Raw genomic sequence first — 14,525 nt, 5'->3', positions numbered from 1 at the left:
CAGAGAGCGAGGAGTTTGAGAGAGCCACTCATCGATTCACTTACATGCCAGACATCGGTGAGATTTTGCAGGTGGGGATGGGTCTTCCCAAGCTGATGGCAGGGGCTGGGGTGGAAGGGGCGAGCATGAGCCAGGCAGCAGAGTTCTAGGTGGGCGAGGCTGTGTGATCTGGAGGTCCTGAGGTGGGAGCAGGGAAGAGAGAGACCGGCTTCCACGAGAGGACGTTTCAGGAGAGGGAAGGGTAGTGGTCGAGAAGCAGCCATGGAGAGCTGTGCCCCTGGCCCGGCTCCGCAGCTGGGACAGAATGCACGGCCGGAGCTGGCAGCTGGCGGCGTGTGGGGAGGCAGAGGATGAGAGCACACCCCCACCCCCGCCCCGCTGAGGACCCGGGGCTTCCGCTTGATTCACAGCCATGGGGCCAGAGACACGGGGTTGTGTCCCTGGGGGGAACTGGTGAGGTGGGGGATGGGGCAGTGGGGTCAAAGCAGAGGAGTAGCTGGCTGGGGAAGTGGGCGTATCTGAGGCTTTGGACATGGGGCGTAGAGAACACAAGGTGGGCAGGACGGCCGTCTCAGTCTCCGAGGTCCCTTGAAAGTGGGTAGCCATGGGGCCCAGCAGCCAGGGAGCTTCCTCTGGGGAGAAACAAAGGGGCACAGCCAGGGGTGCAATTATCAAAGGGCTAACCACAGCCTCTTAACTGGCTCTGACATCCAGCCACTTCCCAGTTCCACTGCCACCGGTCCACCTCATCATCAGAAGGTTGTGCGGGTAAAAGGAGGTAATACATCCCTGCTATGAACTAATTTATTGTTGCAATGACGCCATGCCTGGCTCGTCTGCTTCCACTTTTGCCCTCTCCCAACACATTGGTCAGATACAGAATGATTTTTAAAATACAAATCTTATTCGGCCATCCCCCTGTTTAAAGGAAAAAGAAAATCAGTGGCTTTTATTCCCCTCAGAACAAAGTCCAAGATTAGAGACGTGGTCTCGCCAACCCCACCTGTACCTGGTTCCTCAAACCCCCAGAAACCCCTCCAGCTGCAGCAACTGCAATCGCCAGTCGTCGCACTGAAAGCTCTTCTGCACTCCCTGCCTGCCCTCTGCACCTGGCCTTGGTTCCCTCCTGGACGCCTGTCCTCAGCAGGGCCTTCTGCCCCGTACACTGACTGGACCAGCTGCCTTGTCCGACACCACCACGTCTGCTCCTCTTCGTCTGTGGCACTTCTCCCAAGGCTCTGGGGAGCAGTTTGACAGCCGCGGATGAGTTGTAGATCTTTGGGCCCAGCACGCAGAGCAAGTGACATGGGATCTTCCTGGCAGATCAGTGAGCGGGTGAACGGGTAAGCGAGGGAGGCAGAGCCCCGGTGTGTGCGGGTCAGGGCCGATCTCGCAGACTCAGTCCTGTGCCTGGAAGTGAACTGGGGGACGTTGGGATGGGGCTGTGGCCTAGCGTATCTTTCCTATCTTCTCGGATCTTGGGGGCAGACTGCTGGACCCCCTTGCCTTTCATGCCTAGCCAGGGCACCCAAGATTAGAATCCTTGAGGATTAGTGTAAAGGGCACTAGGAAGTCGTGCACTCTAAGGCTGAGGCTGAGGGGGAGCCCCAAGTCCTGAGATCTGAGTCCTGCACCAGCCCCCACAGAGCTAACCACAGCCCTGAAAAATGTGTCCACTGCTAATGTGTCCCTCAAATCTGGGCTGCTGTATGTTCAATGACACCCTTTGGAGAACAGCCACAGTTCGGCACATGCTGGCCACTGCCTGGCCCAGTAAGGGCCCCTTCCTGTGGTGCTCCTCAGGCTGGAGGTGAGATCAGGGCTGCGTGTCTTCTCTTCTGGGGTACCAGAGGTCTCAGCTGCTGACCTTCCATCAGCTACTGCTGAGAGACATTTACCCACTAACCAGATCAAGCCGCAGGATGTTTCTGGGGGCAGAAACATCTTTCTCCCCAACTGCCTGCAATCCTAAGGAAAAAATCTCCGAAGACTCATGCAAAGACAATAGGTGAATCTTTGCATGCATGCTTGTGTCCATAAAGGGTGCGTTTAAGTCTCTTCCCGGGAATGATGGTCATTCCACCTCACGGAGAGCAAGTGTGCACCTCTTTGAGGAAGAAACTGCCTTCAGCTTGGAAATGGCCCTTTCCCTACTTCTACCCAGCCTTTTTTATTCCTACACCATGGCGGCTTCAGCCTGAGTGACACATTGTGCCAAGAAAGACTTGTGAGTGTCCCCCAAGAGAGGACTCTGTGACTGGGTGTGCAGTAGGAAGCTAAGGAGAACTTTTGCCCATCACTGCAAAACTGAGACCTGCAAGAAACATCCATGTGAAAGAGGGGCACTGAGCTCTTCCATGCTGGATTTCTAGAGACTGGTCCAGCACAAGCCCCCACCCCCATGCTATGTAAGAGAACATGAAAAGTGTGAGTTTCCGAAAGGACCCTCCTCGGGCTGGGGTGCCTGTAGGAAGGCATGTGAAAGCTTCCATGTGGTGGGAGGTTAGCTGGAGCCAGGGGGCAGTGGCTGGCAAACTCGTTTCCCACCATTGGATGTCACAAAGATGTGTGGTGTTCTCGTGGGCCAAGCAGATGCCGGGGAAGGCAGGCTGCCTTGAGGTCACGTGATGGGAGCCCACACAAGAAGGCCGTCTGTGGGGGCAAGGGGATGCTGCGTTAAGAGAGGAGAGGTGGGCTGCAGAGGGGCCCCAAGAGGAGCTCGGAGCACGTTGCCCATATTAAGGCACAACGCAGAGGGTCTGAGAGGATCTTTGCAAATCCTGTGGAGATGCCCCATGAAGAGCCAGCTCTTAGAGACCTGGCAAAACGCACTGATTGGTGACAAGCAGTGTGTGCTTGGAAAGAACTATGGCCAGCAGCGGCTGAGTACAAAGACTCCTGGTCTTTTCCCTTACCCTGCGTGGGCCCTGCATGACGCAGAAGCAGTGGAGCCTGCGGGTGGGGGGAGAGGAACTGAACAAATGCCCCTGCTGCCCAACTCAGGTTAGGCATGAGCTGAGAGTGGGGCCGGGGCTGGGGAGGTCTTTGAACAGAATGCAAGGCGGAAGCCTCGATTGCCACTGAGGGAGGCTTCTCTCTGTGGGATGGAATGACCTATGGGGCCACTCCTTAGCCGAGGGTCTCACGCACCACTGAGGAGCCATGACCTCCTCTTCACCCATAGCCCTTTCATCCGCCTGCCTGGGCAGAGTCCACAACTTCACATTTTTGTGCCTCCCATCCTGTCCCACAACTTGGAAAGGCCTTACCTAGTGTTCTTGTCTGGGTCTGACTGTGTTTTGGGGGCAGAGCGACCCAGATTGAGGGGATCCGGAGAGCCATACCCCCATAAGACTATCAGAGCACAAGTTAAGCCCAAGACACACTGGAGACCCTGGCACAGATGGGGTTTGGGGGTGGGTCTCTGGAGGTGAGGAGGGTGAAGCAGGGAGGAGATACTGTCCCAGACACTTCTGGGGTTGGGCTCTGTGGTGGGCGGCACGTGCTGGGGCCAGGTTGTGGTGTGCTGCCTCCATAAGCAAGGCTGGTCTTGTCCCTGTGTCCTCATGGGTTCTGGCCACGTCCAGGGGGATGTTTGGGCAGCTCCCTGCTGCTGGTGGTCTAGATCTTAGAGGCCTCCATCAGAAATACGTGCTGCTCACAAAGGCCACCCCCGGGCTGGAGATTCTTCCTGTGGAGTCCGTTTCCTTTGCTAGGGGCACTGACTTGGGAGCCCTGGAGGGGGAGAAGGCTGTCACTGGCTGTCCAGGAATTGGTCCCATGGCAGTATCTCCCACCATCCCCTGCCCCAAAGTAGGGGGAACCTGACCCATAGCCAGCCAGACATCTATGGGTCTGGAGGGTCCCATGTTGGCCTCTTAGCAACCATGGACTAATGGTGAGGTGGAGGCCTGGGCATACGGAGAGGGGCCTCTGATGTGAGGCCCAGGTCCTGGCTTCAGAGCAAGCAAGCAGCTTACCGTGGGTGGGGTCCCTGCTCCAGGTCCTCAATGATGTCCTTCAGGGCCTGGCCACGCGTCTCTGGCAGCAGGATGCAGAGCAAGCCTGCCACGATGGGGATGCAGCCATAGATGAGCATGGGGAGGGCTACGTAGAACTCCTCCAGCAGGATCACGAGTGGCGTGAGGATGCCCCCGACGCGTGAGAAGATGCCCACCAGCCCCATGCCTGTCTGCCTGGGAAGGCCAGTGCAGATTGAGCAGACATGGTCCCACCTCTGGGCCACAGCTCCGCCCCAGTGTATTCCCTTGGGAGAGCCCAGACCCAGTTCTGCTGGGTTCCCAGCCTCCTCCAGCCCATCCTGCGATCCTGCGCCCTGCTCCTGGCTGCTTCTGCCACCTCCAGGTCTCTCCCTCTGCCTGCTTCTCTCCTGCTCATGCGCTCACAAGTCCCAGGTCAAAGGCTGCACCTCCTGACCACCTTGTTCCGTGGGGCCATGCATTCTTAGACATCTTGGCAAGGACAGGCCAGGCCACGGCCTACTTCCATTATTTGTCTTTCACCATCCTGGGGACAACTTGAGGCTTGGGCTAGATTTCTCGTTGCCCTGGGCCCGTCCAGCACTGCTGCCCTGGGGCCAGCCCCGTTAGCTATTTGTGAAATGGTGGTCAGCAAGAGGAGGGATGAACAAAACCAGGGTATCGAGAGCAGTGAAGCAGAAGTCACAATGGCAGCTCTTACCGGACGACGGTGGGGAAGAGCTCGGCAGAGTACACGTAGGCGATGGTAAAGGTGGCAGCTGTGGCGATCCTCCCCACCACGGCCAGCATGGTGACCACCACAGGCAGATCTTGGGGACAATGCCAGTCAGCCACGGGAGGGTAGATGCCCCAGAACGTAGGTCCTGCCCCCGGGCTCCCACCCGAACTCCTCACCCCGGAAAGCCGTTACTCCTGAAAGCGGAACTGTTGGTCTATCCCTGGCAGCTGGGGGTGGGGCAAGGGGAGGGGGCAACCAGCCCTGGTACCTGCTGGGATGAAGACGATGGTGATACACATGAGCCCACCCAGAACCTGGGTCCCCAGCTGGCTCCATTTGCGGCCCAATCTCTGCATCATGAAGATGCTAGAATAGCGGGCAGGCACCTCAACTGCTCCAAAAATTAGCTGGGTCAGGTAGACGTCCAGGCCGAAGTCTCCCACTTTCAGGCCCAGGCCAAAGTACACCACACTGGTCGAAAACCTACAAAGTAACCAAGGGCTCCGGTCACTGCTGGGTGCTGAGACACCATTGCACCCACAGGGAGAGGCTGCCTTAGTCAGCAGTCACAACAGAGACATTGGCACAGCCAGGGGAGCCTTTCCCAGCCAGAGGGAGCCGCCACGCCACTACTCCACCGACACACACCAGGGAGTGGCAGGCCTTCGGCTCTGTCCACAGGGAGGGGCACGGGCCCTGGGCACTCACCAGACACAGAAGAGAATCAGGGTCACCTTCCGGAGCTGGGGGTGTCTGAGCAGATCCAGGGCATTCCCCACGGGGCCTGTTTTCTCTGAGACCAGCTGGGAGGAAAGTGCAGAGTGAGGCCCAGGGTGGGTCTTACCTCGGGACAGGGCTGGCCGGGGCCTGCTGGAAGTACCTGGCTCAGGAGCTCTGGGGAGAGTTTCCGCCTGTTGACCAAGGCCGCCTTCTGGATCACTTGTTTAGCCTCCTCTATCCTCCCCCGGGTCAGGAGCCACCGTGCAGACTCTGGCAGAGCCCTGTGGGCAGGGAATGGCCGTGACCTTGGGGTCCTGCAGAGCTTCCCCAGCAGTTCCAGTGCAGACTGAACCCCACCCCCAGCCCTCACAGGCTCCCTCTCCCAGCCCAGCCTGTGAGCATCCCACGAGCGTGCGTGCTGCACTCCAGCCCCACCCCACACAGCACGGCCGGCCTAACCGGCTTGCTCATGCCGGCGTCTGCGCACCAGAAGTAGAAGAAGAGCAGCAGGACAGGCGCAGTGCCGGCGATCTGGAAGAGCCTCCAGTTGCGGACACCATAGGCGAGTCCTGCCAGCACCATCTGCCCGAGGGCGAAGACGCAATGGGACAGCACCACGGCCTGGGTCCTCCACGAGGGCCCCACCCACTCTGTAACTGTGGGAACAGAGGGTGAGACTGGGCCAGCCCCTGCCCACTCAGTCCCTGTTACTCCCAAACGCCACCACGTCAGGCCCAGCAAAGGAAGCTCTGGTGTGACTGCTTCGGGTGCGGAGTGCCTGGCAAGGCTGGAGGCCCCAGAGCCCAGATACTCACGCAGGGTGACGTTACTGAAGGTATATCCAGAGACGGCAGTGGCCACAGCAAAGCGAAGGGCCATGTAGAGCTCAAAGCTGGGCACGAAGGCTGTGGACATGCCGATGATGGCGAAGAGCAGCAGCTGCACCAGGATGGTGGCCTTGCGGCCAATCCTGAGGGAGCAGGGCGCCCGTCAGGGGAAGGGCCCCCTGGGAACCCACCTGAGGGGCCGGGAGCAAGGGAGCCCAGCCCGGCCCTGGGGGGGCCGTCTGATGGAGGGGCATGGCCTTGTCCTAAAGGCCAGTGGGAGGGCACAAGGGGGAAACACAGGCCGGTGCCAGGAGCCTAGGAGCACGCTGGGGCCTGGCTGAGCTGGCCAAGTTCTCACCTGTCACAGAGGGGTCCGAAGATGAGGGCCCCGACGAGGAGCCCAGACATGTACACTGACTGTGAGGTCTCCTTCAGGTACTGCCGATCGCACACCAGGTTGAACTGAGGCAGACACAGGCAGGTGTGAGTCTAGGGCAGCATCGAGGGCAAGTCCTTCCCGACTTGGGCCCCCACAAACCTCTTAGGGCAGATGCCTATGGTTCCCAAAATGTGCACCATGGCTCCGCCGGGTGCCCTAGTGAACTCACTGGGCACGGCAGGATACTTAAAAGTTGGCAGGGAAATACAACAGTACTTGACATTGGTCTGACATCACACGACCACTCAGGAGAGTTCACAGCTGCATCCTGAGATCATACTACTTTCCTTTCAATGACATCATATCTATGGGAAGTCCTGTTTGTGGCAGTTGCTGTGAAAGAAAAGCAAACCACATATGAAAGTCAAGTGGAACAGAAAGAGGTGGCAGCGCTGATGCACTGAGGAGCTGTACAGTGCCAGGTAGGTGCATATTATACATCCCATCAGCAAGTAACTGTATTTATTTAAGAATGAAAGTAAAATATTTTTTCTTTCAATTCACGTGTTTTTTTAAAAATAACTAGTAAATTATTAGGACATAAACACTTGTTGTTTGGAGTTCATTGCTTACTATGTAGAACTGTTAGGTATTTCCTTCGGCCCAGGGATGCCACGTTTGGGAACCTCTGACAGATCTTTTATTGCTGCTTCCTGAGAACGGGGCCTCTTCCCCACAGCCAGGCACCCTGTGACCCATTTGGGCCTCTCCAAGTTTTCCCATGTGGCTGCAAAATCTCCCTGAAAAGCCCACCATGCACAGGCAATTGGAATGCTAAGGGGCCTTCACACATGCCTTGAGGAAGGCGGTTAGGACAGGGGAGCACACACACACACACACACACACACACACACACACACACACAGGGAGGGAGAGAAAGAGAGAGCAAGAGAGAGCAGCTAGCAAGCAGGAGGAGGGAGGGAGGGAGAGAGAGAGAGAGGGCGCACCAGAGATGCTAACCCACCTAGAGACTTACAGAGAGAACCCGCTAGACAGACTGGGAAACCAGGAGGAGAAAATGTCCAGGTCCATCTAGCTCTGTGCACATGTCTATGGTATGTGTCCACACAGTACCCTTGGCCGCCCCCCACCCCCACCAAGTTCTGGTTCCTGGGGTTGCGGGGGGGTTCTGTGCCCCTTGCACACAGCTCAGTTCCATACACAAACGTGTGTGCGGGAACATGCCACGTGAGCTCTCCTCCAGCTCTGCAGCAATGGCTGATGCCTTTGAGCACTTACCCCGTGCGGGGACTATGTTAAATGCTTTACAGACATCGTCTCATGGAATTCGAACAACGATCCTTGACTTATGTTTCCCAGAAGGAGGAAAGGTTAAGCAGCTAATCCCAGGTTCCATAGCTGGATGGCGGCTGGTGAAGTTGAGACATCTCTATTGCCCTAGACCAGGAATGAGTCTGAGTGAAGGCTAAGAGAATGTTTGCTGAATGAATGAATGAACTAATACCTACAGCTAGCTAACTAGCCAATCACCATCAGTTTATTATAATAACCTTTAGCAAGAAATTAACCAATCCAGGAGTTACCGTTGTGCTCATGCTTCTGTTCTCCAGGACAACTGTTAATTTTCAAGACCTTCCAATGTGTGTCAATTGATTAACTGACGCCCCTGGGAACAAGGTGGGGAAGGACAGGGGGCTTGAAATTGTTCCACCCAGTCGTGTCCTGTTTCGTTTCTGTCTAGCACCCACAGATTTCCTTTGTAGTAAGATGCCATTTTAAATAACTAATAAGAAGTAAAGACTTGCTACTGTCGGGCTCTGGAGTCAGAATTGAGTGGCTTTTTGTGATCCTGAGCCTGTTGGCTGATCTGTGTCTTGGTTTCCCATGTACAAAATGGGAATAAAACATGGTACATAGTATCTTCTGATGCGATTAAAGATCAGATGGATTAAACATGTAACATGCTCAAGTCCATGTTTGTTCACGGGAAGCTCTCAGTTCATGTCAGCAAGGATGAGGGTGTGCTGGCCCCTGTGCCCACGAAGGTCTCAGCTGGTGACATATACACCTCAGACACAAGGGCTCTGCAGGAATGAGTGCCAAGCCATGGGAGTCTTCCAAGCCAGCAGCCGTGGGTAACAGCCACCATTCACGACCTCCCCGAAGGCCACGTAGCCTTACTCATTTAATCCTCATTCTAACCTCATGGCGGCTTATTTCCACTGTGCAGCAGCAGAGACTGAGGCTTGGAGAGGTGCCAAGTTGTGCTCAAGCTCACCTGGTGGTGTCGCGTTGCAGGTGGTACAGAGATGAGAGGGCTCCAGCTTGGGATGCCAGTCAGCACCCTCCCCAGCCCTAATGCCCACAAGTGGCTCTGTCTGGGGCCTGCTACGCAGTCTGCACAATTCCATCTTCATTTTGTGGAGCACAATGTATTGTCCCTCCCCTACTCCAGAACCCTCAGTGGCTCCCTTTGGTCTCTAGGAGGAAGCTCACATTCCTCAGCACTACATCCAAGACACTTTAAGAGGCGACTCTTGCCTACGTCTCAGCTGCTTCTGTTCTGTCAGCATTGCTCACACAAGCCAGGCGTTTTCATGCTCCACGCCCCAGAAATGGCCACTCTCTCTGCTTCTCCTTTCACCCATTCCTACCTCTTCTTTGGTCCCCAGACTGACCACACTATTGTTGCTATTCGCTGACAGTCTGTTCCCCTGTCCTCCAAGATTCAGAGTCTATGTGGACAGGGCTGGGAGTCATTTTGTGTTTTACCGAGGACGGGCACCCAGAAAATGCTGAGCAAGTAGGGTGAGGAGGAGAAACGTACTCTGACCTTCAAGAGCACACAGTGTATAAGGAAATGTGCTCTTTTCTTTTCAAATGCATAGTGTTTGTATTTCAGTTTAAATGTGAAGCTGCTGTTTACAACAAGGAAACTGGGGATGTCAGCTCAGCCAGGGTCCTCTGAGTCGGTGTGCAGAGCCCCTCCTCATGGACAGGGAGTAGAGGTAGAAGATCTCACACCAAGACAGCTCCACTCTGGGACTGAGCTTGGGATTATCTTGTGATGCGGGGCCCAAAGTACCAAAGGTGGACATTCCCTTGGGAGTCACAGTCCTTGGGAGGGTGAGGGTGGGAGGGAGCATGTCAGGGTAATACAAGAGGGCCAAGGCCCAACCCCAATATCAGCACAGTCTAGGTTGATGACTGAGGCTAAAGAGAGAGGTTCCTGAGCGCTGCCAACACCCCACGGAAAGGCCGAGGCTAACATTGCATTTGAAATATTTAAAGTGGGTACAAAACTATTTCAGCAATGCAGATAATTAAGTGTGTTGTTGTGAGCAATTGTGCATTGGGAAAGCATATCTCCTGATATCCTAAACTACAAACAAATTTCCATCTGAATATGTACTGTTTCTGACAATTACGCAGTCACAATTATGATTGGTGCAGAGCATATACACTTGGACTTTGTACACTGTAGGGCAAGAGGACCATGGCAGATTGCAACTGCTGAGTATTCACAGACGTATTTCTAGTCAGTTTTTACTGTTATCTCTGTCCTCATTTGAAAACGTAAAAGAAAAGTGGGTGCCTGAGATGACTCACTCCTGCAAAGACTCCTTTCTTGCTTGTCAGGACCCAAATGGATGTCAGAGATGTCCCCCGTACTACTGAGAAACTTGCCAAGGACAAACAGAACAGACGGAAGCCTGTCACTGCAGAGGCTGCGGGAAAGCTGGCCTCTGGCTGAAGGCTGCTGCGTGTGCGCAGTGCTCCGCACTCACACCAAAAGGCACGGAGGGCCTGCTTGACAGAGCAGCACTGGCTCCCTGAGCCTGTAGAGCCGAAGAAGAGCCACAGGAGTGTGCTGCTGGAACGTCTCTCCATAGCCCTTTCTGCACAGCTGGCGCCAGCATCATACTGAAAGCAATCTTTAAATCAAACTAAAGATTAAAAGTTGAAGTTCATTTTCTGGGATCGTGACAAATGCCCTGCACCCACTAGTGTGTCCTCATGCAAGTTGAGGCATATAGGTGCGCCTCCCCGTCCGTCCCCCAATACTAGCTAACTTTGAGTCACTGTCTATTGTAGGAAAAGTGATCAGTACTAGTTCATCTTGGTATTTCCACAAAATATTTGTTTGTTTAAAAGCAAGTCATGCTTATGATGACGCTCTAGCACACCGACTCCAGTTGTGGAAGCTGCTCCTCGGTCCCACCCTAGGGATCGAAGTGGGAAATCTTAGTGTTATTGTTGTTTTCTTTTTGCGTCGTGGTAGGGGGCAGCGTGTGTGTGGTTTTTAGTCTTGTTTTTTTTTGATTCGTTAACTAGTGTATGGCCCGTAAGGGGAGGAGGACAGACTCATTCTACATTCTGCTTCCCGGATTTGGTTTAGGAAACACATTCCCTGGCTGGTGCTCTTAGGCTGGGGTGTAGTGGATGCCTCGTTTCTTTTTGAAAGCTGACTTTTCTCTCTACCCTCGAGTAGATCCAGTATTTGATGGAACTCACTAAAGTGGAGGGGACCCGTCTTGCCCCGCCTTGTTTCTAGGATGCACTATAATGTGGCGGTGACTTTCAAAGACACTTGTTGGCTATTTGCTGATTTTTTGAAGTTAGTTTCTAACTTCTTTCACTGATACATGAAGAAAAGTATTGCACCTTTTGAAATACACCAAATGGATTGAGTTCAAAATACATATAAAAAAGTTTTCCCTGTCAATCATTGTCTTCTATGCCTAGTATAAATGTGCAGCTTAATAGTGTATGACACGGTGATCCCAGAACGTAGCTGAAGATCTCGTATAGAGAGGAAATGTGAGAGTGGTGCTACAAGACAGACACCTCTGGAATGATTCACATCCTCTTTCCAGTTAGGGAGGTCTGCTTCATTAGGAAGCGGGGGGTGGACTCGGGGCGGGGAGAACACTTAGCAACATGGGGACCAGTCAGGGGACTCCTCTTATTTCGTATGTTTGGCATACGAGGAACCCTGGAACAGCCAGTTAAGGCTCTCTAGTTTAATAAAAATCATGGAAAGAGTCCTATGAAGACTCTTCATAAGTGTTAATAGAGATTCTACCAGCTTATTTTGGTTGCAGTTTCCAATTTTGAAAAATGTTTAGGTAATCTTTTCCACCTTCCTCAAATCCTAATTCTTACAGATTCATTAGTGTTAACCAATGCTTTCTCATGTGTCAATTCTATTTTTTTTTTTTTGTTTTGAGACAGAGTTTCACTGTGTTGCCCCGGCTAGAGTGCCGTGGCGTCAGCCTAGCTCACAGCAACCTCAAACTCCTGGGCTCAAGCGATCCTCCTGCCTCAGCCTCCCGAGTAGCTGGGACTACAGGCATGCGCCACCATGCCCGGCTAATTTTTTCTATAGATTTTTAGTTGTCCAATTAATTTCTTTCTATTTTTTTAATAGAGACGGGGTTTTCTTGCTCAGGCTGGTCTCGAACTCCTGAGCTAAAACAATCGGCCCGCCTCGGCCTCCCAGAGAGCTAGGATTACAGGCGTGAGCCACCGCGCCCAGCCATGTGTCAATTCTATTATATGCATTTTTTCAGATGTATTAAACATACAAAAACCAAAAATGTCCCAAATCCTTGAAAACATCCCGTCCAATTCCTATGCCTTGCCTACCCCTATTGCGGGCACACGAAGTTGTCTCCTGCTCCCCAGACCTACGACATGCTCCCTGCTGCCAGCCTTTCTTGTGCACTTCTCTGCCTGCAAAGGCCTTCCTCTCTTCTCTAGCAACATTTTTCTGGTATCTTGGTACCCAGCTCACATACCACCTCCTTTAGGAAGTTGCCTGCCCATTCTCTGCCCCAGAGGAAGCAAGTTCTGGGCCTCGGAGCCCACCCAGCCCTTTATTCTTTGCGAGGGGCCCAGCTCTTGACCTGACCAGCAGGCATTCTTGTATTATAGAAAGGGAATTAAGTACCTCCTTTCTCTGACTGTTCCCTACATAGTTGAGATTTAGGGGGCTTTGGCTGAATACAATTGTCTGAACAGTTCACATGGGGTGTAAACAAGGGATAGAGTAGGGTCTGAGAAATCTGGAAGGTTTTCTGGCCTTTGTGGCTGATGATATTTGGTCAGGTTGGCAGAGAGTTGATGAGCACATACCACAACGTTTTAGCGCCAGTGAAGGCTGGAGCCCCCCATGGAGGCGATGACAGAGAGGCCACTGAGGCTCAGCGAAGGCTGGGCGGGCTGGGCTGGGCTGGGCTAGGTCCAGAGACAGGAGAGTTCACAGGTTACTTAGCTCTCCCTGCGGGGAAGGGAGGAAGAGAGTCAGGAGGACAGGCAGGACATAGCCTCAGGTGGCCCGGGTCCTGGGGGCAGGTTTATAGTCAGACATTAAAAGTGAAAGTCAGACTTTGGTTAAAACAATGTCCTGAAAGCCTTTAAAAAAAATGCTTTTTAAACCATAAGGGTAAAAAAAAGTAAATGTTTAATCTCTGGGTGAGAATTGCACAGATACTCCTCAACAACCCATGCCCCTCAGGTTTCTGGACTGTCTGTGCTGCCTCCCACTCCTGCAGGGGCCTGGACAGCAGGCGCCTGGCATGACAGCCCCAGCTCCACGGTCATCTCCCCACTCTGTGCCTCAGCCCCGCCGTCTGGGAAGCAACAGAGTGGGACTAGGTGTCTTCAGAGGGCCCCTCTTGCTCTGAGGTGGCTGGAGTGTGAATCTTTCTGTTTGTCTGCCCGGGTCTCTCCTAAAGGAATGAAGTTAGCAGAGCAAATGCCTAGTTTTCCACAGGATAAGTCTCAGAGTCATGGGTGCTCTCCAGCACCCCAGAGGCAGGCAGGCAGGCAGGGGCCTAGAGAGAGAAGCTGAAATGTAGGGAGCCCAAGTCAAGCAGGCAGGAAGGCAGGTGAGTGGACAGGGAGAGGGACAGCGTGAGAGTTAGGAAAGCACGGAAGACAGGTAGCCAGGCAGACGTGCGGAGCAGACTGAGAGACACAGGAAATGGACTGGATAGAGAGAGAGGTGTAAAGACAGGAAAACAGGAGAGGACAGGAAGAAAAGCAGGAGACTGGATACAAGCAAAGAGAGGGACAGACAAAAGGACAGGCAAAAATGGACAGACATATAGGTAGGCAGACCAGACAGAGAAAACGACAGAGGTAGACGGGAGGCAGGAAGGCCGACAGGCAGAGGACAAAAACAGGATAACTGGCAAAAAGAAAAACACGCATACTGATGGCCAACCATGTGAGCATCGGGGCACAGACAGAGACACAGCTAGTGACTGAGGGCAAAGGGTCAGTCAGACAGGCAAAAGGACAGTCCTACCTCTTTTGCTAGGGATTGGGGCCTGTTCTCAGGATAGTCCCAGCCCATATCGCAAGGCTGCGTCTCGTTGAAGCGGTGGCTGAGGATGTCCTCCAGGCTGGCACCATCGGGGGGTGGCCGGAACATGAGGCAGGGCTCGGGGCTGCCTGCAGCACCCAGAGGCACCCCCAGCGCCAACTGGTCAGCAGTACTCAGGTTAAGAGTGTGGTTCTTGACCCAGGCCACTGAGCAGTGGTGGGGCTCATCCAGGACCATGAAGACTTGAGCAAAGAAGTAGAAGGCAGAGAGGAGGTTGGGGATACTCAGCATGATCATCAGTTGTATCTGGAAGCGACCAAAGTCACCTATTTCGGCCAGGACCTGGGCAAATTGAGACATGTCTGCTGGTCACCACGTGCTCAGCCTGGAGATACCAGGTAGCTCTGCAGCTTGGCTTTGGTGGCACTTGCTCCTCTGGGTTGTGGTAGTAGCTGCATTAATGTTTAATCCAGCCTTGCCCAGCTCCACCTGTCACACTTCGACTCACGAGGTATGGCCTGGGAAG

At 53.8% G+C, this 14,525-nt stretch overlaps 1 protein-coding gene across 1 annotated transcript; it reads right to left on the bottom strand.

The window, feature by feature from the left end:
* Positions 1-3,641: 3,641 nt before the first annotated feature.
* LOC105816138 (solute carrier family 22 member 13-like) lies at positions 3,642-14,412 on the bottom strand. Its single transcript, XM_012651497.1, has 10 exons — positions 13,982-14,412; positions 6,625-6,728; positions 6,255-6,409; positions 5,927-6,095; positions 5,600-5,720; positions 5,428-5,522; positions 4,988-5,202; positions 4,702-4,810; positions 3,981-4,196; positions 3,642-3,735 (listed from the first exon to the last, which is right to left on the bottom strand). Exons 1-10 carry the CDS (start codon positions 14,357-14,359, stop codon positions 3,642-3,644), a joined length of 1,656 nt encoding a protein of 551 aa, XP_012506951.1. The 5' UTR covers positions 14,360-14,412.
* Positions 14,413-14,525: the final 113 nt, after the last annotated feature.

The sequence above is a fragment of the Propithecus coquereli genome, unplaced genomic scaffold (assembly GCF_000956105.1).
Source record: "Propithecus coquereli isolate 6110/MARCELLA unplaced genomic scaffold, Pcoq_1.0 Scaffold1, whole genome shotgun sequence".
Classification (NCBI taxonomy): Eukaryota; Metazoa; Chordata; class Mammalia; order Primates; family Indriidae; genus Propithecus; species Propithecus coquereli.
Note: the sequence above shows the minus strand (reverse complement) of the source record. Positions and strands in the feature narration are given on the sequence as shown.

Excerpts from the sequence above, each read along its gene's own strand:
- LOC105816138 (XM_012651497.1), bottom strand. The coding sequence starts at position 14,359 with ATGTCTCAATTTGCCCAGGTCCTGGCCGAAATAGGTGACTTTGGTCGC. Across the intron at positions 6,410-6,624 it reads TTCGGACCCCTCTGTGACAG|GATTGGCCGCAAGGCCACCA; the intron begins GTGAGAACTTGG and ends CTGCTCCCTCAG. Across the intron at positions 4,811-4,987 it reads CATCGTCTTCATCCCAGCAG|ATCTGCCTGTGGTGGTCACC; the intron begins GTACCAGGGCTG and ends ATTGTCCCCAAG.